This window comes from Epinephelus fuscoguttatus, linkage group LG15 (genome assembly GCF_011397635.1).
Source record: "Epinephelus fuscoguttatus linkage group LG15, E.fuscoguttatus.final_Chr_v1".
Classification (NCBI taxonomy): domain Eukaryota; kingdom Metazoa; phylum Chordata; class Actinopteri; order Perciformes; family Serranidae; genus Epinephelus; species Epinephelus fuscoguttatus.
This window is the reverse complement of record NC_064766.1, coordinates 39,131,301-39,158,305: the sequence shown is the minus strand read 5'-3', so window position 1 is coordinate 39,158,305 and position 27,005 is coordinate 39,131,301. Positions and strand designations below refer to the sequence as shown.

Below are 27,005 nucleotides of genomic sequence, written 5' to 3'. Positions count from 1 at the left end.
ACACATAGAAAACAATAGAATACCTGGAAATCCTGAACAGGTGCTCAGTGTGTCTGTAAAGAGACAACGAACTGTTGTAGAGAAGCTGAACGGAGCTCCACGCAGAGATGTGAAGCAACAGCACACTCACAAAGGAATCTGATTATAAAATGGCCTAATCAATAACTAGATATCTGTCAGTGATTCTACAGCAAGCTAACACAAGCTTCTGAGTTATTGGTATGTGTGTGTGTGTGTCATCATGGCAAAATGTGGTCCTGCTGACACTGAGTGTAGCAAGAGCTAGCACAGAAGCTGTTTTGAGTAGTTGGCCAAGTGTTGATACTGTGTTTATGTCCGTCTGTGGACAGATGTTGTCTCCATGTCCCAACTGTAAAAGTTGCAGTCACAAAACTCTACAAGTGTGTAGATGAGATCACAATGAAGGCCAAGTTCAAAGATGGGTGTCATCCAAGCAAGAGCACAGGGAGTGGAGGGGTAGGAAGTAGTGCGGGGGCTACTGGCCCACAGTCATTATAAGACACTGACCACTGTGTCTATCCTGTGTGTGCCGTTACAGCCCGTTCTCATTCCCAGCTCTTCAAATACCATGACTTTGTCAGTGATGTGGGTGTTAGATACCCAAGAAATGACCAACAACCATCATCATCATCAAATACTGACACTATGTCAGTGGACATCAGCATAAGAAATCTACGCACAAAGGCATCTTTTGCGGCGTTATGAAATGCACTTGCCAGCAGCAGTTTGTAACGCTGCCGACAACTACCATAAATCGCAATAAAGTCCCTAAAGGCTGGGTGGGAGGAAAGATGAATTGGGTTTGACAAACACTGGACTTTCACCTGGGAGCCTGCTGTTTGTTTCCCATGAGAATGAACAGAAACTGCACACTTCCTGTGAAAACGAAGGTGTATTTTGAAAACACAATGCAACTGACAAGCGTACATTGACGCACCTTCCCAGACTGTAAAAAACAGATGCAGGAGGGTACCAAGCCTGCCATATATTACCGTTTAGATCAACTGTCAAAGGGGCGGTACTTGATGAGTTGGGATGAGAATGCGTTTGCTGGTTTTGTTCTACATATTCTTCATGGTCATTACCTGGTATACGATCAAGGTCTTGTGAGTACCAGTAATTGTTGCATTTCTCCAACACTGGCTGCATGCACTTAAAGGTCTAGTGTGTAGGATTTAGTGGCATCTAGCGGTGAGGTTGCAGATTGCAATCAACTGAGACAGAGAGAACTTCAGTGGCCAATAGGAAAATGTGAGTGGCTCTCTCTAGAGCCAGAGTTTTGTTTGTCTGTTTTGGGCTACTGTAGAAACAACATGGCGGACTCCATGGAAGAGGACCCCCTCGTATGTTAGGCAATGAAAACACTGACTCTCAGTTTTATATATTATATACAACATAATATATATCATATATATAAAACTTCATTATATTTGGTTTCTGCAAAGGTTCACTTTCTGACTGCAATGACTGTATTGTTAGCGACTGTTAGCTGTCATCATAATATATGACAAATTTCTAATATTTGCCTTGTTATTTATTTTACTTTTTTGAAAATGTAGTTTAGGTGAATGTTGCTGGATTTTCTGTATAACTGAGCATTGAAAATTAAAACTCCAATTTAATGATCTGGATTGGACTTTTTTCAGACATTCAGACATTGAGATGAACCCCAAACACACAATCAACAGGCACAACAAAAATGGAAATCTTTTATCATGATGCATGAAAGTGTATCTCTGAAAAGCCACTGGGTGCAGCTCTGGGCTGTGTTAGAGTTAATTGATGTCAGAATAGTTCCTGATTGGTTTGAGATTTGTGGTGTTTGTGTTCAGCCTGCGTTCCCAAAAGGGGTAATCACATTTACATCTTACATTTATCTGACACTGTTACACAGAACAGCTTACAGCGAAAGCAGCAGTGTAACATCTCCCTCCCTTTTATCACTTCTGTTCTGCATTTCCATTCTTTTGATTTCCTGATTGCTGTCTGCTTTGAGTTGTCCTCAATCTTCTGTTGCATGATAAGTACCAGAGGAACTCTGGTACAACTGTGAACTACATTCCCCATGCGTACATCCATGACAAGCACAGGTGTGCTTCACTTGATCTCATTTCTAGCTCTGGGACAAACATTTGCAAAGATGAAGATTCAGTGGCTGAAAGTTTGACTTTATCATTAATCTGCTGAGACCCCCCTCTTGGCTATTTGGGATGAAAAAGACCTTATAAGTTTAAAAAACTAAGTAGTTGTCCCATATAGGCACAATGGGTTTATTTCTAGTAGTCACAAGTGTGAAATAAACTTAAAAACGGTTTATTTTAATGCCTGAACGTTGCTGTGCAAAATCAAAACTGCAAACAATGCGGCATTTGTTCAGTATTCTGTAGCTCTATAGTGAGGGGTCACTGTTTAAATCTGAAACTGTTTAAAACTGTTATTGTCTGTGCCTGAACATGGCTGTGCAACAGAAAAAGGAATTTCCTTTCTGTCTGTAGGAAGTCTGTTGCACTTAATTGGCCTTTGTGAAATACTGCAATAATAAAATAATAAAGCCCTAATGTCCTCAAACAAGTACTTCCCAATAAACAGTGTCATAAGCCTCATTTACACGTCCGTTTCAAACTGTGTACACATCACTGCCCTCATTCTTTAACACATCCGAGATACAGCACCAGAGGGCAGAGTCAAAAGTTTCAGTAACACTTTACAATAAGGCACACAAAAAAACGAATAATTCCTTCAGTCATTATTAATTAACCAATCATTAACTAATGATTAGCTACTCTATCACATTTAATTGGGAGTTACTCAAGAACTGACCATTAACTGATGGTTTGTAACCCATCTTTCCTCATTAGTTCCTACGAAATGACTAATTTGTTGTGTTCCTTATTGTAAAGTGTTACCAAAGTTTCACACAACAATAAACAAGGCGACAGTGAAGGACGTCATAATATTGTACCTTTAAGCCAAGGCAGCTTTGTAGACAACGATGGTCTGTGCGGCCATTAAATACATTGAGACATGTGGATGTAGAATTATTTTCACTAAATTACCGATTCTTTCTAGTCCGCCATTTTTTAAATGTCACTGTCGTCTCCTATTGTCGTGTTGTCTCACTTGAACTATGCTGCACTGCCCCCACGATGTCCGGTGGCACTGCTCCGCTCAGTCTGTATCCTTTAAGAAAACGTGCACAAATACAGATGAAATTAACAGAGGGCTCTGTCTGTCCCTGTACACGTGACGTTGCTCTAACAATGAGCATAAATAATCCTTTAGCTTGTTACTTCTGCTAAAATTAGTCAAATCTGTGTGCTGTATCAAACTACAAACATTCTAATCTCTCAAGACAGATTCTGCAATTTACATTGTAGAATCTGTCGGCAGCCCTGTGTGAAACACGACTTGAGTTTGAGATGCTGCACTTTAGCCAATCACAATGGAGGGGGCGGGGCTGAGACATGCAGGTGTCTCCAGGAAATGTGTACCTACAGAAACAGCAAGCTCTGTGTCCATGGCGACCGCTCCACCCAAAACGCCGTCTCGTCAACGTGAATTTTTTTTTTTTTTTCCAGCAGATGTCTTAGTTACAACATGATTGAGCTAACTGGAGTAGTTTCATGTCGTATCCGACAACAGGAGGCTTTTAACAGATGAACAGATGACGTCCTGATGTTAGCTTTGCTGCTAGTGTTAGCTGTCCCTGTCAGCTGCAGCCACTGATGCTTTCTAGACATCGTGATTTCCCAAAACTGAATAAATACCACACATAGCAACACAAAACTGCTTTGCTAGCTCAGTCATGTTGTAACTAAGATATCCGCTGGAAAAGATATTTTTTTCACGAACTGTTTATGGAGTTACTGAGTTGCGACAGACACTGCTAACGGGGCTAACAGCTAACAGTTAGCCCAGCTAATCTACGATAACCATGTTATTAATTACAAAACGTGCACACAGAGATAGTAATGTTTGTTCAATCATTGTGTTTATAGACTTTATAAACATCAGATTAGTCTAAACGGTGATATAGTGACATGAAAAATGTGACACACACACACACACACACACATAGCTAAACTCTGCTGGTTTTCTACCTGAAAGTATTTGTAAACAACAAGGCGATTCCCTGGGGGCACTGCCGGAAGCGAAGGGGTTGAGCGATCCCCGAGGCCCCTGCACTTCCGTTAGTCGAAAAAACTACGGGCAGTGCCTCCAGAGGTAAAGGAAGAAAATAAAGTCCTTTTTAGCAGGGGGCTGCTAGTTCTCTAAAGTCAGTTTGGTCTGTCTGGGCCTTAACGTGCAGCAATTCCAAAGTGTAATGTCCTCATATGAGGGTCGTAGGAGGTTAAATACTTGGGCTGGACTCAAGTGTGCGGAGCTGATGTCTCTCCAGTGAATAAAAGATAAAGTGCGCTTCACTTCCTGAGTTACCAACAGAGAGGAGGAACCTGCCAATATTACTGTAACCTTGAAATGACCAAAGCTTTATAAGAAATGAGAAAATCAGCAGACAGACAGAGAGGTAGATTATTTCTCTGCGATGGGGTACGATAATGGGAATGGGGATATGTCTAATTACTGCTTATCTGCTTTTTCCTGAAGCACTGTCCAACTCCAGTGAGAGTGCTACAAATACTGTAGAGGTGGATATTATCTGCACATATCACATAAAGATAGAGGCTCCATTTGGCTGCCAGAACCACCCGGGGATTGTTTCAGAGAAGAATATTTCTTTTCTCTTTGTCTTGCTTTCAGCTCGGCTCTATCTCTCGTGTCAATCAATAGCACTGCAGCTTCAAGCCCACCACTAGCAGCTCTGCCATCCCAGTGTCCCACACCATCCTCCTTTCCATCTGTCTGCACGGATCCCTGAGGCCCCCGGCTTCCACCCGGAGCCAGACATGGTCCAACATCAATCAATATCTCTGCAGGGCTGCACTGGTGAGCAGAGCGGGTTTCTCAGAACGGATCAGAGCCAAGTGACATTTCTGAGAAAGTTCTGGGAATGGAATGAGCGACTCTGATGGGAAATGGGTTTTTAAAAGACTGTCGGTTGTTTTGCATGTTTTAGCTCATTAACTGCAAATTGTGCAGATATTTTACATGACTATCATCTCTGTCATTAGTCATCATTAGCGCCGTACTTTTTAGGCAGCAATTGTTTTCCACTTATTGAAGTACAGAATGGAATTCATGTTGCAGAGTCTTGCCTGAGATTGATAATCCAATATAGTAAACAGCAGCTCGTCTACTCTTTTACTTGCCAAAGATAATTTTTCACTGCACAGTGAAAGAGGAGGATTGTTGAAATGTCGTGCTTAAGGACAAGCTGTGATTTCAGAGTCATATTTAGTCATATCATTGCTCAAGAGCAAGGTTTTAAATGCGGTAGTTTTACGTGTCATGGGCAAAAATAAATAAACCAATCTTTTTGAATGACTCTTTTTAGTGTCAGTGTCATGTCACATTCACCCATTCACACACTGCTGGCTGAGGCTACCCTACATAGTGCCACTTGCTACTCAGTAACCATTGACACGCTCTCATTGGGAGCAATTTGGAGTTCAGTATCTTGCCCAGGGATACTTCGACATGTGGACTGGAGGAGCCGGGGATCAAACCACCGATCTTCCAATTAGTGGACAACTTGCTCTACCTCTGAGAGACAGCTGCCCCCATGGACCAATTCAGTCAGACACTAGTGAAGACCTCCACCAGCAAGGGCAAATGGTACATTCACATGATCCTTGGATGGTTGTTCTTTTGACTTTGATGAGTTCATAAGCTTTAGGTTGTAATGTGGAACTCAAGGTATTTTAATACAATGGCTTGTATGATGTCCTACGAATCAGCCCCTCAATGATGTTACATACTTAAGGTAAAGTTAAGGAGGTTAGGTTTAGGCAAGTAGAGTTACTGTTATCTGTAGGCAAACCCCGGAGATCTTGCCTCCGGAAGAAGAGCGGAAGAGCCCTGGTTTCCGGTTGTAGGCCGTTTGTAGTCCGCGTGATACTGACCAATCACGTTTGAGCCAGCTGCAGTCGTTGCCAGGTTAAACGGTTCGTGCGGTGAACTAATGAGGCAGAACATAATTGGCGTCACTGCAGACTCTGAATCCATCGCAATGGTTCAGCATATTTACTTATATATAAACAGAAGTCGGAAACGGAAATTCGCCTCCTCCGCCCAAATCAAACCGGAATGCCAAAAAATCGGGGGTCTGCCCCCAGAGGCTGTATCGCCGTCTGCCGGAAGTCAGACGCCAAATACAGCCGATGGGTTCCGAGAATGCTGTGGTTAGAGTTAGGAAAGGGTTAGGGTTGATGATGTACCTTAAAATGACTTGAAGTTCACTCAAAGTTCACACAGTACCAAACCCTAGTCTGCTGGGGAAAGTTAGCCTGTGTGTCAGACTGAAGCTCCCAGATCCTTCAGTCTGGCATCACCTCCATTGAAGGCGATTTACAAGGTGGAGGGAATTTGATTTTTCCCTAACCAATCAGTAGAGATCAACGACTCACCCAGAGTCTGACATCATTAGTATCCATGCCTTGGGGGTGCCGAAAACAAGCGAGCATTGCCCGTTTAAAATGTCTAAATCCAGTTTAGCAGCTTCCTTAATTTGGTCCTCCATTAACGCGAGTAGTGGCAAAATACCTCGATAGCATCGTTAATGTGGTCTGTAGGATCTGTAGCAGTCGCCATTGTTGCTTTCCTCACCAGTTACCCACCGGCGCACAGCTTGACATCAGCGTGGCGCTGACTGGCTAATCGCTAGACCCGCCCCCACCCCCAGTGTTCATTGGTCCTTCCATCGTTTGGACGAGATAAATCGCAAATTCATTGCAGTATGCCAGACCAGAGATGCAAGCCTACTCAGTTGAGTGGGTGGGGTCTATGGTCTGGAACCAGACCACTTCCTCTTTAATGCCATCAGCGTTTGGTCATGTGATCACAACCTACCAAAATCATGAATAACTGGTTCATTATTACAAGGGATATATATAAACATATGAACAATGCATGAGAGTAGCCTGGTGAACAACATGGATGCTACAACGATGTGTTACATTTTATCGCTCAGAGCATTTAAACAATACATAGGACACTGAATCAGTGCATTAAATTGAATATTTTATCTATATTAATGTAAGTGGTATTGCATTGAAGAGAAGGTTTGTGTGGTGGGCAGCACGACAGCAGCTGTCGAATGTGCATGTACTATAATTGAGAAACTGACACTATATTTCACATAAGTATCATAACTCGAAACATGTTTTTCAGCTCTATGTCAGCCAGGTGCTTGATTTATTATATTTATATGTTACCAAGTCAAAGTGTTATGTCTATGTGAGTCATATTTGAAGTCTTGTCTAAAAAGCTCAGTCAATCAGAGCTGAGGACACAAGCTTCAGAGGCTCTGCTCCTCCTGCCTCTGAGCAGAGACGGAGGTAATAACTCCTGACTGCTTTGTGGGGACTTTTCTGTGATGTTTATGATCCGCTTTACCAGCCAGAAAACATAAAGCACCGTCACTGGAATCATCTTTAACATCTTCCCATAAATCTGACTCATGAAGTGAGTCAGTGAGTCCACAAGCAAGAGACGAACACACACAAAAGCAGGTCTTATCAACTGCTGCTGCCCACGCAGACCAAACATGCAACACTCACTCTGCATTTTGCACTTCTCTCTTTCAGGATATCACTCCTTTAGTTCCCTCTACCAGCACATTTGATACTGTTGCAGCTGTCATCATTTTCACATGTTAAATCTACAGCAAAGACATTCGAGCAGAATCTAATTCACCTCTTTATAACCACATGTACCCCGCTGCACTCACAGCCAGCATGTTCATTGCAGTTTATCGTGTTCTGTCAATTAGTTCAGTTAATTTTATGAGGTGAGAATAAAACTCTAATGCTGCACATGTGCACATACATGTGTGCAGTGCAGGGCATTTTATTAGAGTTGACGATGCAGCCTCACCCAGTGGTTCCAAACATAGGGGTGCAACCCAATCGCCAAAATAAATGTTGGCATTTTCTGCAAACCACAGGTGCATTTAATTTGTGTTATTATGTAGCAGATACGTTGAACATGGGCAGATTATGAGACAATGGGCCCCTGGGGAAATATATATGCAAAGGACTCCACCACCCCGCCTCCATAGAAGCAACACACACACACATTGTGGTGGTTTTGCATCACTTTATAGTCTTTACACTTGTTTTGTAGTTTTGTGTCTCCCTGTGTTCATTTTGTGCCTCTGTGGGGCAACTTTGCATCTTTTTTGGTTATATTGTGTCTCTTCAAAGCTGCTTTGTGTCTCTTTGTGGTCATTTTTTGTCATTTTTTGTCTCTTCATTGTTCCTTTGCATCTCTTTTATCCCTTTTCCACCAAATCATCTCTGATTCCTGAATCAGTTCTGTTCAGGGCTCTTTGAACCTTGGTGCCATCTCGCAAATCAGCTCGTGTTTCCACCACTTCTGAGCAAAACCAGTATGATCGAGGATGTGTGATCAATAAAGGGCGTTGCACAATGCACGCTGAAAGTTGCAGTAGTAGCAAGATGACAGATGGCATCAGGTACCTGTGAGCTTTGGTTCTGTTATTACAGATGTCTGTTTTTCTCCAAACAAAGAGCATGGACCAACTGTTGATAAGATCACTGCATGGTCTTTTTTGCAAAGATTTCTCACTTTACTTCTCCATTGATGACTTCTCCATTCTCTCTTTACAACGTGTAGAATATGACATGCCCACAGATGTCCTCAGGGTTTGCAATTCAGATCAAGCCAGGAACTAACTTTTCAGGTTTCGAGCCTATTTATGTTTGATTGAAATGCTCCAAATGGTTCAAAACTAGGTGCAAAACTGGTATGACCAAGTATGATCAACTTCTGCCTCGCTATCTGAGCAACGTCTGGATACTTCAGTGCGTAGTTTTCCACCACAAGAGCGGATCCTGGTCGGCTCATAGTGGTGTCTCATTCTGGTAATGTTTCATCTCTTCTTCAAAAAGGGTAGGCAGGGAGGCAGCAGGTGCAACACTCTCCCTGTATGTCTCCCCGAACAGGTCACACATCGTAGACAGCGCAGTGGGTAGGTTGGCGTAGTGTCCCTCTCTGGCCCGACTTGTGCGCGTGCCATCTCTGCCCAAACGGGATTCGCTGTGATATACAACATTATTGATAGTATTAATTAATTATTAATGATATTCGAATTATCAAATTTAGGTTGGAACTTGGAAAAAAAAATATAGCCTATATATTCGAATTTTTTTAACAGCCCTAACACACATGTTTACTGCTGGTCTATTTGCACAGGATTAGTATTACCTGAGGTAATTTTTCCGGGACCCTTTTACAGAAGGTAAAAGTCGTGGTAATCTTTACTGACATCGTGCGGTAATGATTACTGACATGGCACATTCGGACGGGACTAAAATCTCTGGTAATTATTACTTTAGCCCATGTACCTATGTTAAACTAATCCCATCCAAACAGGGCTTTAGTCATTCTGATTCTCTTCCAGCTCAGTATACGTGTTGAAGTGACATTATGGAGGTGAAGGCCAGGTTGGACCCCTCTGGGCCCCTAGGCCAATCTCCGGTCGACCCATTCAGTCACTCATCCTTGACATTAAAAGGCTTGTCTACATTTCGTCAATGGCGTGATTAACATGTGGTTGGGTTTAGGTACAAAAAACAATTTGTAATAGTTGTTTTGGCTTCAAATCCCTGTTTTTGGTGACACAATCACAGCTGAGAACACAATGACGTGTTGGTAAAACACAACTGCTTTTTGTACTGTTATCCCTGGTGGCAACACAGCGACAGGTCACTAAAAAACACCCATGTTTGGTGGCTAAAAAGTCACTGGAATGACTTGATTGTTTGTTGGTCTCAAATGTGCTTCAGCTTGGCAGGTGTTGCGCCCAGGGGTCACACAATCCGTCGTCCCTGATGGCAAAGTCTGCTCGTCACTTTGGGAGCGTCTATTTGACATGTATGAATCTAACAAATGCAACATATTCATGGTTTGCAATAACAAATGATGCCAACATTTTCTGGTGGTGACTGAGCTCGGGTTCAAGAGCTGATTACCAGAGTATAAAATGAGAAAAAATAATATCCAATGTGTTAAAACTGTACAGTTTTATGTCACTCTGAATGTTGTTTTGTTCCCGCTTTAAAAGTTTGGAACAATTTTGTGTTTTTTGTTGTTTAGTCATGAGTAGAAACTGTAAAACTGCCCACAAATATCACAGTTTTATTGCATTTTACTTTCATGCAGGAAACATCCCCTTAAGTCTTACTATGTTCGTAAGTGTGAACACAAAAAAAATTCCTCTACTGCCAAAATGTCTCTCCTGGAGGGATGACAGGTCACCAGAGGCGTCTACTAAATGACCTGCACGTGAGTCATGTGACTTTTGTTTACAATCTCCTGGCTGGTTTCCACCAGAGATCAAACTGCAGAAAGAAAACTGCAGTAGTGACCTCAAAATGGCACCAGACAGAGGACTCAGTGCTTCAGACACAGTAGTAAAAAGTGGCTTCAGGCTGAGATCTAACAACACAACTGCATCTGTTTCTACAAACATATCTAGTGCAGACTCAGACATCCACCCCTGCCTTGTTTTCCTCCATTTGTCTGTGTGTCTGTCTGGCTGTCTTGGCTAAACTGGCCCTCTCAGCATTGCATCTAAATGACCCTTGTCACCAGCGCATCGGCAGCCAGCGGCCAGACGCCGGTGGAGCAAAATTGGACGTGGCGGGCGTCCGCTGTCCCCAGCCACAACAGTGAGACAGTGAGAGTGAGAGAGAGAGGGCAGCCCTGCAGTCAGCGACGCTGGGTGGCAAGCCAGACGAGGAGACGGGACAAAGTCGACTTTAAACTCCAGCTAACCCCAAAAAAGAGCCACGGGGAGGGTGAGAGCCAAGACACACATCATCCAGCACCATGCAGGCAGACTGGACTCAGTGAGGACACAGGGCACAGAGTCTAGACAGCCTCTAATTGGTCTTTCTGGTATCAACTGGGTTACAGCTGAGCAAGCAGAAAATTTGAAAATGCCAAGATTATTGTGCTTTTAAATTTACACCCTAAATTGTTTGAAGCTATAATAATTCAGATTTTATTTATTCAGAATTTCATGATAATTAATTATCGTACATTTATTTATCTTTGATTCAATCTATTTAATATAATATATAATAAAAATACATATACTAAAATGATTATTTTTTAATTTTATTTCATTTTATTTTAATATTTAAAATTGATCTATTTATCTAAAAATCTATAAATAAATAAACTAATAATATTGTATATTTTATTTATTTCATTATTATTTATTTATTTTTATGTATTTTTACATAATTAAAAAAATAATGTAAATATATTTACATAAATACGTATTATTCAAAAAATAAAAATAAACATAAATTTATTAGAATAATTAAAAATATTCTAATAAATTATTTTTTAAATATCACTAAAAATATTGGAAACAACAACACAACATTGATTAATATAATCTAACTGATGTACAGTGTTGTAAATTCAGCCCCTCACTGTTAACATGCACGTAGAAAACTATCCACCCCCTCACAGTCTAATGTCAAACACACTCACACATCGCTGAGTGTTTCAGACAAGCCCTTGATCACGTCTCGCACTTGAGGAAAAAAAACAAAAATCCCAGTGAGAGATATTCTTGTAATTTTCTTCTCGTCGTCAGTTTCTCTGGCGTTGATGGGAGCTGACAGAACTGGGACTGCGACACAAGCGCGAGGAGGCCGAGCACCTACGAGTCTAAACTCTGTTGTACCATCTCATTATTTTCAGACTCTCTGAAACAGTCTCTGGACTGTTTAGGATTCACGTAAAGAGCAGCACCCGCAACATCTTCCAGGCTCGGCAGTCCTTAAAGATTTACAGAGAAAGGTAAAGATGGAGGGGAGGATGGAAGATGCTGATAGGAGCTCAAACATGTTCATTGTGACTGCCGAAAATAATAATGTAACAATGAATAATTTGTCCATTTTTTTTACATCTTTATTATTAAGCTGAGCTGAACATTGTCTTTTGAAACATCTTTGTGTCCTCCGATTTGAACCAATTACAGGATATTTGGTGAAAATGCAAAATGTTAATATAATATGAAATATTATTAGCGCCTTTACGGAGCTTCTCAGTGGGTTTCTGCTCATTGTTTATCGGTCTGCCCCACAACTTTACAGTTCTGGTTCACTCTGGATATGTTACGTTTACAGTATGTTAAAACTTTATGTTTCAACAACACTGTGGTCAATGTATGGTCAAGTTTAGGCACAAAAAACACTTGGTAATGTTTCGGAAAAGATCATGTTTTGGCTTAAAATACACAATTTTGGAGGCAAAATCTGGGCTGGAAATGCAAAGATGTCTTTGTGGAAAACAACCACAGTTTGTGCCACTATTGCAGCTGAAAAGCAGTGATGACTAAAAAACAAAAGCTTTTTGGACGACTTCCCTGCAGGAAACATAGCAATTTCCCTGGAAAAAAATGACCACTTTTCATGGCACCATCCCTGCTGGAAAAACAGCTACAGGTCACTTTAAAACAATTACGTTTGGTGCCTCAAAAGCTGCTGGAAACACAGTGAGGACTTGCCAAATCAAAACCAGTTTTGTTGTTCTTTGGTCTTGAAGGGTGGTCTGCAGCTTGGCAGGAATCTCGCCCAGGGGGTGATACCATCCACCGCCCCCTCTACTTCAAGATGAGTCAACTCATAATATGTCACCTTAGAAACATTGATATGATAAGGTGCAACATATTCGTGGTACAGTGCCATCGTTTTCTTCTGTGGACTGAGCTGTAAAAAGCTACTGCGCACTACCTGACAGCCACAGTTAGAGGCGAACTGTCACAGCTCAAGTTTCTTAGGTTATGTTTTTTATTTCATTCATTCATGTTGTTTCCTGTTTTACTTTGAAACTCACATCTCCTCTTGTGTCAGATCACTTCACTTCCTGCCCCTGTGTTTTCCCGCCCTTTTGATGACTTCACCTGTGTCTGATTGTCTGTCCCGCCCTGGTCAGCCTCACCTGTGTCTCGTTATCCTTCCTCTCACCACAGCATTGAGGGGCTGTCCATGCCAACGCGGGTATTTATAAAACCGTGACTCTTTGCTCACGGTTTGGCCTTTCATCCACACGTAACCGCAGTTTTGGGCCCCTGTAACCGGAGTTATTTGTAACCGGAGTCCAGGGTGAACTTTTTGGAAAAGTCCGGTGTCAGCAGTCATGTGTGGACAGGATAACCGCAGTTATTTTGTCTCGTCTCCATTGTATGACGTCACGGTGTGCAACATAAACAGAAAACAGCTGTGTTATTACCCGATCCAGTGTGTGCGAGAGACGATTTGAGGATGGACCTAAACAAAATACTGCTCCTTTTTAGCAGCATATCAGCACTTTGTGTTTGTATCATACAACTAACGCTACTCAGTGACGTGATGACACAGTGATTCGGTAATGACGTTTTACTGTCTTCTGATAGGCTACAATGGGCTTACAGTTAGGAGTTAAATCGCCACCTACTGCTTTGGCATGTGTATTACATTGCTTGATAGTGGAATTTGCGGTGTCATGTGGACGGAGGTATTTTTATTACACCGCTCGTATGGATGCAGATTTTTTAAAAACTGGAGGCCAAAAAAGTTTGGTTTTAAAAATACCCGTGCTCGTGTGGACTAGCAGCCTTCAGTCTGACATCGCCTCCATTGAAGGCGATTTACAAGGGGGAGGGAATTAGATTTTTCCCTAACCAATCAGTAGAGATCAACAACTCACCCAGAATCTGACGTCATTAGTATCCATGCCTCGGGGGTGCCGAAAACAAGCGAGCATTGCCCGTTTAAAATGTCTCCGTCATCGTGCACGCCCAGCTGCATCGCCGTTAAATCCAGTTTAGCAGCTTCCTTAATTTGGTCCTCCATTAATGTGAGTAGTGGCGAAATACCTCGATAGCATCGTTAATGTGGTCTGTAGGATCTGTAGTGGTCGCCATTGTTGCTTTCCTCACCAGTTACCCACCAGCGCACAGCTTGACATCAGCATGGTGCTGATTGGCTAATCACTAGACCCGCCCCCACCCCCGGCGTTCATTGGTCCTTCCATTGTTTGGACGAGATAAATCGCAAATTCTTTGCAGTATGCCAGACCAGAGATGCAAGCCTACTCAGTTGAGTGGGCGGGGTCTATGGTCTGGAACCAGGCTAGTGGACTAGACCTTAGTGTGTGTCTTGTTTTCTCTCAGTGCCAGTTTATTTTAGCTTCTTGTGTGTCTCCTGTTTCAGCCTTTTGTTGCCCTGTGACCTTTTCTTGGTTTCTTGGATTTAGCCTGTTGAGTCCACTCTCACCTGGTTCACCAGTTTTACTAATGGAGCATTTAGCAGCTAATCAGACAGATTTCCTGCTCTGTTTTTGGTCTCTCCCAACTCCTGAATTAAATGAGATCCCACAGGTTCAGCAAATCATTTTAAAAGGTGATGATATGTTAATATTGTGCTCAAATAGTGATGGTTAAATTTGGCAGATGATTCAATGGATCAGCGTGAGGGTGAAATATTTTTACTTCCACTCACCTTACGCTGATCATTAAGAGTACTCCTGTAGAAATAAATCATCAGCAACACTGCTGTGCTCCAGAGTTTCTGGTGTTACAGGTTTGTGCTCAGTTGCACTGGTGGGCTGAAACAAGATGGCTGCCGCCCACCTCGCTGATAAAGAACATGTTCAGCAGCCAGCAGATATGACTGTGAACTTTCTCTGAGGTTCACACTGATCTATAATTCAAACTGCATATTTGCATCAGGAAATTCCAGCCGTTAATAATTGATTCTTGCATACAATATCAGAAATGCCTCAGCTGAAGTCAAGGCTGGAGTCATGAGACAGGAATGCCACATATTTTTGGCTTTCTCAGGAGCTCTGTACAGGAGATTGAGACGGTAAACACAGCTGAAGCCAGTAAGAAAAATAAAAACTCACTTTCCCTCAAAGCTGAGTTATTATTTAACCAAACCAAGTGATAGCTCTGTAAGAAAATTCCTGTTTTGCAAGCACAGGTGTTGAAAAAAACCTTAACAATACTCCATGATCTGTTCCTCTGTTACAGCAATTACTTTGCCACACCGGGTGCCAGTTTTCAGACATAAATGAAATTGTTTGGCTGTTGAAATCATATCTATCAGAATGTTATCACTGACTGCTCTGCTTTTAGGATGAGATCTGTCTCCTCCACAGATAAGAAAGCAGGTTGGTAGTAGAAATACAGCTGGATTGTGCCTTTATCTACCCTCGCCAAATGATTTTCAAATCCACAAGGACGACTGAGTGACTGAGTGGATTTGGGATTCAGCAGAGAGCAAGCTGAGATTGCCGAGTTCATTCCCGCCCCGCCGGGGTACATATCAGATAACGTTGTCGCTTTCGGTTTGAGCTGTAATTTCCTGGAAGACGAGGTGCGATGTGACAGATGGCGCTCATGGTGAAAGAGCTGCCGAGGACGAGGACATGTTGCACCGCCGTCAAACCTCCGGCGGGACTGGAGCGGGCAGGCACACAAGGAGGGGCCGGCCGCCGCTTCCACTTTGCATTTCCATGCACTTCTGCTGCAGAAACACTGACTGTGAAACACATCAAACCCCAGGTCAAAGACATGGGTTTAGCATTTGTAAAATCATGTTAGTGCTTATGTTGAAGCGAGAGCTGGCGTCAGATGCCAAGAAAGTGTTTGCATCTCTTGTTTTAATTAATTAAAGGTACACTCTCAGATTTTATTAGAGCACCGTCAAATCCAGAAATGCATTCACAGCTTTCTGTTGATGCTTGAAAACAAACTGTAAGAATATTTATGGATGCGAGGATGATTAATGAAATCAGTAAGCATCTTTAAAGCTGCATGTGTTTAATTTTGGCCACTAGGGGGCAGAAAAACACAAAAACAAGTTAATGTTACAGCTAACATGTTATCAAACAGTTGCCTTTGGACAAAACATATTCCTAGGGTTACGTGACAACTATGATGTTATCTGTATCTGCAAAGTTTCCTGACTCCACCTCAATACAGAGGAGGTGAATAGAATTTTATTTGCGGTGTTTACAGCATTTTAAGAATGTCTTTCTAGACACAATGTCCCAGTTATTCAGGACTGCATATATGTGAGACATAGTGCATAGCAAAACACTATAAACTGGTTTTATTGGAGGCTATTTTCCACAAATGCAGAAAATTGTGGAAAAGATAGTCATATCTATGGATACTGAACCTAAAAATACAGGAGTTCTTCTATGTGCAATTTTCAACTGTAATCCTCCAGGTCACTTAAACCACCAGTTTCCCAAAGAAAACACAGAGGACACGACCTCAACGTCCTCAGTGGGACGTACTATGAGTCTGTGCTGCTCATTATAACATCTATAAAAAGACGTTCAGATATAAACTGTGAGGCAGCAAATGACCATGTTGTTGGGAAATGAAAATTCCCGATAAAAGTCAACCCTCTGCTGAACTGTGACTCCACTTCAGTATAAACAGCACCAAAATAAACTTTTAGAAAGTCATTCAAGCCACAGCGTCATGCTTCCTTTGACTTCTGAAACATCCAACTTCCTCATTCCTGTCAGGACGGCGTGCTGCAGTGAGCGGTAATCAAACACAGTCTGAACGTCTATTGAGTTTGAAAGCTACAAGTGTGAAACAGCAACTTGTTCTGGTCTCCCTGCAGCTCAGAGACTCTTTAAGGAGAATAAACACTCAGCCAACACTTAATATTTATACCTTCACACTGCTGCGAGCTGCTCTGTCAAACAACATAAAACAATTGGCTGCTAAGTGTGGCTACTTTCCAAGAAAGTCACTTCCCCATTTCACACCCAAACTCATTCAACACAAAAAGGAGCTGTCTCCTGCAACAGCTGTTCCAGTGCTGTATCTATCATCAAGCATTCTTCTCATAATTATGGTACTCTGGCATTAAACTGAGTGACCAGAAAAATAGAAACACCTGTATGCTAATACAACCCAATGCAACAGCCTGAATGGTAAAATCAAATTGTGAAACACTTTTGCAGGTCTTATAGCAAATGACTTTTTTATCGATTTCACTGTCAAAGTCTTTGAGGTTTTACCTCAGTTGGTGCATTCTCCTGTGATCTCGATCGTTTGATGTAAAGGGGTAACAAGACTCAATTTGAGCTGACTTAAGTCAGTCTTTCTCTCGTCTTGGCTTTCCAACAAATCAATTTGGTCTTGGCTCATGCAAATACTGAAGTTCAATGACATGCACATTGTCAACAACCAACAGCTGTGCTCTTCCAAGCATTAAACAGGAAGCATCACATTTGTACGCAAATGTGGTTTATCTTTATAGATTATACTGATGCCAAATTAACAAGAATACTGTCAACATATGACACCTTTCATTTTGTGCTTCTGAGGTTATGTGTTTTTGCAGACACATAAGGAATTGTCAGAATGTCATATTTTTTAAATGTAGTTTGGCACAGTTTATTTTCCACCAGGAGCAAGATGGGAAATAATCTCAAAAGAAATCTAGCTGTAAGCAAACAGTGACCCTGCAAATCCCCGATCTTGTCAACATCTTGTCTTTAAATGTGAGAGAGTTTCAGACTTCAGTCTTTTAAAAGTCTTTTCACGGAAGGCGTAACTTGACTCTGACTCTTTGCAGATGATCACATGCTGAATGATGGACAACCACAGAGACATCTTTAGCTTGTGGGTCATACAGTACTGGTAACACTACTAGCATTAGTTGTAGTTCAGTCTGTTGCAACATGTTCTCACTCCCAACTCGTCAAATACCAACACTCAATCAGTTACCCTTCATGTCAAACATGTTTTGGACATTCAGGAACAGAGTGTCAATGGACACATGTTACATGCATCTTCTTTTTTCAAAAAAACCTCCTGAGACCCAAACTTTTGTTTGGTATGCATTTTTAATTTCTCCTAGCTATTTGGGATCAGGAGGACCTGATAAAAAAACTAAAATTGTCAATGATAATGAAGTCCTAATATCCTCAAACAAGTACTTCCTAATTAATAACGTCTTAGCTGTTAACTCTTAATAAAATTGGTCAAATTTGTTGCCATATCAAACTACAAACATTATTAATCATAAATAAACAAGTTTCAACCACAAAATGTGGTCAGGTTTTGTACCTTGTCCACCTTTGTGTCAGGATCAGCTGCAGACTGACTTGGCAGAGATGGTTGCCATCTTGTTTGTACATGGATTAGTGTCAAGTAAACTCAACATGTGACATCCTCATATGAGGACACAGGGTCTCAGAGGTTTAGGCATGGTTAGATTAAAATTCATGTCATGGTGTGACTTAAAATAATTGTGTTTGTTGCCAACACAATACAACTTCACCTAACATACGTTACTAGTATGCTACACACACTAGCACACTACATCATTATTAAAATTACTTGATTTACTTTTGGTGTCACACTGGAAACCAACAGCAGTCTCCTGGGTGAAAGTCCAGAATTTGTTTGACCCACCCACCCTAAGCGGACGTTCTCCTCATACAACAGTACCAGCCCAGAGCCTCAAAAAATGCTACTGCCTAGGTCATCTCATAACACCACTAAAGGCATAGCTGTCAAGTCTCCCCTTTTGGCCGGGAAACTACTGTATTTTACCCCTCTTTCCCACTGTCCTCCCATATTAGTATTTTCCCGTAAATCTCCCATATTATAATATATTTAAAAAAAAAAAAAAAAAACATTCCTCTGCCTCTCCAAACTGAACTCTGTCACTAGCCTCGTGAGAACTGCCACCTGCAGTAGCCTGGGTGGCAGTTCTCACGAGGCTAGTGTTGACAGCAGGTTTGGTTGACAAGTGGTTATTTTAGATTTCCTGTACACCTGTCTTAAAATGTAAGGGATACTGGAGCTTGGTTGGGGTGGTGGGACGGCTTGCGGCAGGCGCCGGAAAATCTCCCTTATTTTCAAATCAAAAACTTGACAGGTATGTAAAGGTTGCCTATGTGCATCAGTGTGTGACGAGTTAGGAGTGGGACCAGGTTGTTCTGTCAGGCAGCTCACTTGGTGTGGATTATAATATGAATGTAGAATGGGGTCTATGGCATTAATGGTGCTGATGGAGGATCCCCAGATGGCCAGATCCCGTATTAGGAAAAAGTTTTGTATACGTATTAATGCAATAATTACTAAAAAGGCTGTCACCACAAAAGCTGCATTTTAATTGGCAATGAATTTCATAAATACTGTTATAAAAGCGACATACGTTGTCAAATTTTCATTCAGCAATCACATCCTAAGATTGGGGTGTATTATGCTAGTAGCAGCTAATGTAGCTAGCAGCTGCTTAGCCTCAAGCAGAGATGAGCGGTGGGCTACAGAGGTCAGGTAAGCTCAGGTCTTTCTAACTCCTCACGTTCCAGATTTTATTCATTTTTAAGTGACATCCCTTGAGGTGGTTGATCAGATTTCGTGCAGCTCCCTCTGGAGACCCAACTGTTTTTTTTTCCACCTGTACAGACTGTGATGTGTAAAAGCGGTGGAGATTCCTTTTAAAGCATTATGAAATATATGGGAATACGTTTAAGTACAACACAGCAAATAAATCCACACACATAATAACAAAATGAAGGATACAGCCAGGCACACCAACCATTATAAGCCTCAAATGTTCTCACGTACAACTCATAAACACACACAATAAAATCAACTTCCTCCACATTAGTTCATGCTAACCAGATCCTCCCAACCAATCTTGAGCATACTGGCTGTAGTGCAGTCAAGCCCATGTCAGATACTACTGCATGCTGCAGGGCAGGCAGCGTCTGGCCACCTCCAGCAGCTCTGCACTTCCTTACAGTGTAAAACACAACACAACCTGCTACCATAATGAAACACAGCTGCACAGTCGGCACTCCAGCAATATTTCTTACTGCACTGCCTGACGTTATCTGCACATTTTGTCTGTTCCTGAATCCTGGAGATTGTATTTTCCTCAATAAAAGCACAAGGGATTATTTCACCTGCTGTTTCTGATGCTTACTGTATATTAACTTAATCCAAGTCTTTTCTCAGATATAGGGACAGTTCTTTCCTCTTATAATGCAGGAGTCACCCTGTCCTATTTCCTGATACACATCTCTGGAAAACTACCCACACTGCACTGGTAGTGGATGCTAAGTCACCTCATTTGCAGATTGTTTTTCCTTCTTTTAATGAGAGTTTTAGGCCCCAAAAACTGACCCCATTGTGTTAAACTGTCCACTTTCTGTGCCGCGGTAGTGACAGTAGTAGCAGCAGTGGTGACTCAACCTGCAGCTGCACCCATTCCCCACCTTCCTCTACACACACAAACACGCACATGCACTCATACTCGGTTGCATGTGCGGTGAGTAGCAGCTGCAGCCTCCCATTGTCCCGCTTCATCCCCTCTGCTGTAAGTTAACGAGCCTCCGCTTGCATCTCACGCAGGCTAATGGTTTAATTAAGGCAGGCGCTGCGTCGTATGAAAAGTGATCCTGTTTATCACATGACTCCTCAGAGCCGTGACAAAGAGTGCATTTTTTTATTATTGACATCTCGGCGGGGGGGATAGGGCACCACAAAGACGGACAAAGAGGGGACCATCTGAGACTTGCAAGGTTCACTCTCTGTCTCTCTTTTTCAGCCTCTCTTCTTGTCTGACAAAAGTATGTGGACATCTCTGTTAGCGGCCCTATAACCTCCTGTCCACATACTTTTTACCATGTAGTGTGTGTATGTGTGCATGTGTGCGTGTGTCAGACAGAAAAGAGTTAGACTGAATTCATGACATAGACAGAGAGGACGAGCACAGTATCATTGCTATGTCTCTGCTCCCCTCTCTGACACACACACACACACACGCACACACACACACACACACACACACACACACACACACACACACACACACCTCGAGCAGCAGACAGCGGCGGTAATGGATGAGTCACCGTCGTAACTTCTCATCAGGTTGCTGTTTGTCTCCGTCCGGCAGGATGAATGAACGGACTCAGGGCTGGATTTATGAGAGCCAATCAGCAGCCAGACAGACGGGACACATTACTACAGTCCCCACGTTGCCATGGCGATCTTATAACACGGCTCAGAGGGAGACCGCTGCTGTGAACTCTTCGCCATATTTGACACATACCAGAGCTTTAAATGAATACTAGAGTTGGAGCTGAGTTACATATTGATTTAACACTGGTGTCGTGATATGAGACTGGATATTATCTGGATTTTTGTTTTTTGTGATATTACAAAAAATATTTAATTTGTCTGTTATAGTGATGTATTTTTTTTTCTTTGAAACCATCTTTGTCTTTAGTAGACAGGTTTAAGTAACATAGTATAAAGGCATATTACAACAAGTGTGCCCAGACAGTCACATGGCAGTGTCTGAGCCAATCAGAATGCTCCATACATCCACAATATTTATGACTTTTAAAAATCTTCTGAAAGAACCAACTCTTATCACCAAGACATTCTCACATTATGATGAAATACTGTACAATATCCAGACAATGGGCCCCTTCAGCAGAGTCAGTAATGGACTGCATTTGTATAGCGCCTTTTTAGTCTTCCAGCTACTCGACGCACTTTCACACTACATGTCACATTCACCGATTCACACAGATTCATATACTGCTGGCCAAGGTTACCATACATGGTGCCACCATGTTCAGTATTGGGGTTCAGTATCTCTCCCAAGGATACGTCAACATGCAGACTGGAGGAGCTGGGGATCGAACCGCCGATCTTCCGATTAGTGGACGACCCGCTCTACCTCTGTACTTGAGGAATGTTTAGTTACTTTTATCCAACACATTCTCACTCTCAACTCGTCAAATACCTGCACTTGGTCAGTGGACCTACACGTCAAAATACGGCACGTTAGGAACCCTCTTGCATTGTGTTTGGACGTTCGGGGACAGCGTGTCAATTTGCACTTGTTACACGTTTTGGGTCTTTTTAAAACACACTTACAAAGAAGGTAAACACTTTCTCTGACATTCTCACTCTAAACTATGGCAGTTGCCCAGAGCGTCAAGAAATGCTGCCCCTGGGGCCGTCACACCGCCGCTAAAGGATGCCAACAGGCCACTGGCCAAGCGTTGGTATTTGATGAACTGGGAGTTAGAAAGGGTTGTTTCATCTCAGCAGATCATTAAACATGACGGAGGAGCACCACACAAACAAGTCATGTCCCATAATGAGTATTACATAAATACTGCACTGACATTATACAGACATAGCAGAAGAAAACACACTGAATACAACAACTCCACTAAAGGGTCAATGCAGAATTCAACAGATACACAAAAGGTCCTTGTCATTCCCACTCCTGTGTGGTAAGACACAGTAAAAACCCACTAAAAGCTACTGAGGACTCAGGTTAAGTTATCCTGTGTCTTACAAAGCATTTGCAAATCTAAAGCCTCCTCACCGTGTCCCAGCTGGCCCTAACATCGTTAGACAATGATATTTGGTTGAATTTAGGTTGTGACGTCAGGTGACCGAAATTCAAAGTCAAGACAACGTCTAACGCCAACTTCAACCTGATGATGAATACTGACGCCAGATGATATTTTTGGGGATTTAAGATGTGTTGTTAAGTAACAAAAATCTTCCAAACGTCATCTTGATGCAGAATAAGGACATTCAGTTGTAAGGTACGAAGAACAAAACTCAACGTCTGCCATGTAAACAAAATGTGAAATTCTTCCATTGTTAGACGTAAAATTGTGTTTAGATTGAAAATCAAGTTGACGATATTTTAACTGTCTATTTGATGTAAAAGTCCAATATCTTTGTGATGTCATATTGACGTCTGTTGGGAGCTGGGCTGCTTCTGAAACCTAGCACCTCTACGGGTTGTACGCATGCCGCATCTTTAACCGCCTGGAAAACACGAGGTCGCACACTGGCTGCTACTCTTGTGCCTTTTTTTTTCAGCTAGCTTTTCAGAGCATGGCGGCAGGTTGTGTCTGAGGTTGCTAACCCCCAAATTCCACCAGATGCGTGTGGGTTGTGTCTGCGCTCCGGAACGGCAGCGGAGCCAATCCATTTCAATTCTAGTCAATGTGTGTTTCCACCGGCTGCGGCTGTGCTGTGTTCCGGCTCCGTCTCAGCTACGGCGCTCCGGAGCCCTCCACAACAGATACGCAGGACTTCTATTTTTGCCGGACACCGGACCACAACGCAGCAATTCAGCACAGAGCAGATCGTGCGGGGCACGAAGTCGTACACAGAAGCAAAATAGAACATCCGGTTAATTTTCAAAATAAAATACACAGTGTTCACGGTGGATCATATTTCCCTGCACTACACTTTGAAAACGTCATAATGGGCGGAGGCAGGCCTGAAGTCAGCAGGTCAGAGGTTTTTGGATGTCATTTCACCCCGTTGACACCATGGACGAGGAGATGTTAATCATGGAGGTGCACAGAGATGTCTTCCTACTACTTCTCTGGTTTTGTGGTTCTGTTTATAGAAACTACAGCTTGTTATATCGCGTGATTATGCGCAAACTCGCGAGATCTCCTGGGTCCTCGTGACTCCCGCTATCCAGCGGAGCTGCACCACTCTGCACAGCAAACGCAGCCAATGGGTGTTGACGGATGGTGGAGCACACAGCGGATAACCAGCGCAGCCGTTCTGCAACGGACACGCATCCAGTGGATTTCCGGCGTAAGCAACCTTAACAAGCACCGTATTATTACCTGATATCCTGAGTGCAGAGCTGATCTTCTTCCAGGAGCTGTTTATAAGTGTGTAGGCCTATCGTCTGTGGGACAGATGTAAAGCTCTGGGCAGCTCTGCACTAACATGATCAACTTTTCCAGATTCATCACGGACTGATATTTACAGAAGAAGGGAAAGATATCTGTTGGCTGTGATTGGTTGTTCCTCATCACATGACATGTAGTGCGCACTGCTGCGTTCCAAAAGTTGAATTCGGTTAAACTCAAATTGTCACTCAGGAATGCGTACGCTGCGACCATGTCACTCTGACATCACTCTGGTGTTTGAGCACACCTGTCATGCGTCTACTTTGAAAACAATGAATTTGACGGCACAAAAAATGCGGCATGTGTACAACCCCCTTAGACTTCACAAGTGCAGCAATATGAAGTCTGTAAATTCATCCAGTGGGCCAGATTGGACCGTTTAATGGGCTGGTTCTGGCCGCAGACTGTATGTTTGACACCCCTGAACAATAGGATTGCTTTATATTGACCTCAGCTGGGGCGTTAGAGCTGCAACTAATGCAACTTTTTATTTATAACTTCATGTTTGAATACGCGATCAGTCGTTTTGTTTTCTAAAGGACAGAAAACAGTGAAAAATCTCCATCACAGCCCTGAGATATTCAGTTTACAATGACATACAACAGAGAGGCAGGAATTACACAATGTCTGCCATTTTCACTTCATAATGGCCTTCGTGATTAATTGATTATGTGCATTATCATTTATTAATTTTCTTCATATCAACTAATCAATTATTTGACGAACTGACTCACTGTTTCAATACACCATCACTGTAACCTACCGAGTGATATTTCAGTGAAAAAGCAGTCAGCATCACTATCGCTGGGGCTCCATTCACACACAAACCGCCATCTACAACACACACACACACACACACACACACACACACAGAGGCACGCACAATCCCATCGACACAGACAGCATCTCATTTTATTTCTATAATCAAATGTTTCCTTCGCCGTAAATCATCAACAGACCAAGAATTAAAACCCCGCCATCACCATCCTCCTCCTCTCCATCCTATTGATAGGCAAGGTGGCATCTCTCCCATCCACACCCTACTCCCAGTGCGCATGCGTGCCGCGGCAAACAAAGGACCAGGCATTTAACCGACGGAGGATGGCTAATAAAGTTTGACTCGCTGCAGAAATAACGTCCAGCATCGATGCAGCAGCGACAGAAGCAAAGAGGAAGGATGAACTTAATGTATGTGTGCGCAGATGGGGGTTATTCAGGTACACCCCTCAATTCTCCATCACCCCCCCCCCCCCTTCCTCCTCCCTCCCACACACGCTCCCCAAATCCCCATCTCCCCCTCCTCTCCCTCTTCCATCCTCCACCTTCTCCTTCTCAGTGCAATAAAACGGAAATATGAGATCAATAATTCATCTAAATCATGACATAATATGGTTAGCGACGCTGAATGTGTGTGATAGTGTGTATTTGAGTGTGCCAGCTGCATGCAGCCAAATGGTGTCACACCTCCACACAGACAAAGAGGTGGGGCGAGCAGGAGAGAGCTCTTCTTATTTCTGGATGTTCAAATGTTTACTGGCTGTAAATTATGAGGGAAAACGCTCCTCTTTGCGTTGCCTAGCAGCCTGAGAAATTAATATAATAATAAACAATTTCAGGTCAATCAATAAATAATAAAGAGCGCGGGATGCGCGTGAGGAGACGCTCCTGTGCGCACTCGAAGCGCATTTTCCCTCAATAAAAGTGTGAAAAACGAAAATCTGTGTCTGAGGGTGAAGCGCGTGTTCCTCCAGACGGTACACACCCCTTTTCAAGCTCGTGCACATATTTTTTTCGCTTGGAAAAAAAGGGAGGATAGAAGAAGAATTAATATCTGGAATTACAAAATGTTCCTATTCAGCTACGTTTTTGTTCTATTTTGTTCTTTTTTCCGTCAAATCCAGCGGATCTTTTGTCTCCTCTCTACACTCATCCATGCAGCGTGCGCCCCGGCTCCCCAAATGGAGAGATGGAAAAAGACAAAAGGGATGAAAAAAAATTAAAATAAAACAGCCAAAAGCATCCAAAGCGCTCTTTTGGGGAGAAAAGGAGGAGAATAAAGAGACGTGGCGGTTCTTACCGTGCACACTCAAGTTCCGACGCTCCCTCTGCTCTCCTCGCAGTTTCAAGTAGCGGCTGCTGTAATTTTTTGCGGCTTCTCCTGCGCGCCCAGCGGCTTGTGCCTGCTGCACGGTACGGCTCGGCTCGGCGATCCTCCGCCTGCGCGCACGCGCATCCATACGTACACGCACGCGCGCGGGTTGTGCACATACGCAAACACATAGATGCACAATCACATTTTTTCTCAGGATGAAAATGTCTTTCACTGTCTGAGTCTTTTTTATTTTTGTATCCTATGAATCCTGATTATGATGCGTCAATACGAGTTTATTAACACGATGCCTTCATATCATAGTTGCCACACGATATTCAGTAGTACTTTATGGTGATGCCAGTGCTATCATATTTTAATATTTCTGCAATATTCCAATAATATTCGCTTTAATATTCATCACAGTACCTGTGTTTCCAAAGAGGGAGTCACTTGTGCCAAAATGATTCTAGCTACTAAATGTGATTATTTATTATTTTATTTTATTTTTTATGTGTCAAATCTTTTCTTTATGGTAGATTTATGATTTTAGTGAATCATTTCTCTACTAGTATTGCGCACTGGATGTGAATGTACATTTTCTCTGCGCATGTTTTAGTGGAAATACTCCTCCATCCTCTGCCTCCTTCCATTTTTCTTGCCTCTGTGCGCCCCCTGCCATTCACTGCACATACAGTGAGGGACTTATTGGTAAACTTGATGGACTTGTTGATGCACTTGATACTCCACAGGTGGAAGAAGAACGTAGACACTTTATTTGATTAAAAAGTGGATAGAAAAACACTCCATTTGTTCTGCATTTTATAAAACAAAAATGTGGTAGAATCCAATCCTCATTCTGATTTATTTTTAAATTGTGGGCAAAATTGGGTTTAATCTGAGCATTGCATCAAAAGTAATAGCCCATCACATCTATGCAACAAAAGCCTTTATATCCAGGACACATTTATGTTTCAGCACAGTGGAAAACGTTTAAATTTTAAAA

General features: G+C 42.4%; 1 protein-coding gene across 1 annotated transcript in view; it reads right to left on the bottom strand.

Annotated features, from left to right (window-relative positions):
* The window catches only part of basp1 (brain abundant, membrane attached signal protein 1), a 76,455-nt gene extending 50,262 nt beyond the window's left edge, over positions 1 to 26,193 (bottom strand). Inside the window, exon 1 of the mRNA XM_049598558.1 lies at positions 25,988 to 26,193. Within this exon, the coding sequence (XP_049454515.1) occupies positions 25,988 to 26,190 (203 nt within the window). The 5' untranslated portion in view covers positions 26,191 to 26,193. The remainder of the gene's footprint in view (positions 1 to 25,987) is intronic.
* Positions 26,194 to 27,005: the final 812 nt, after the last annotated feature.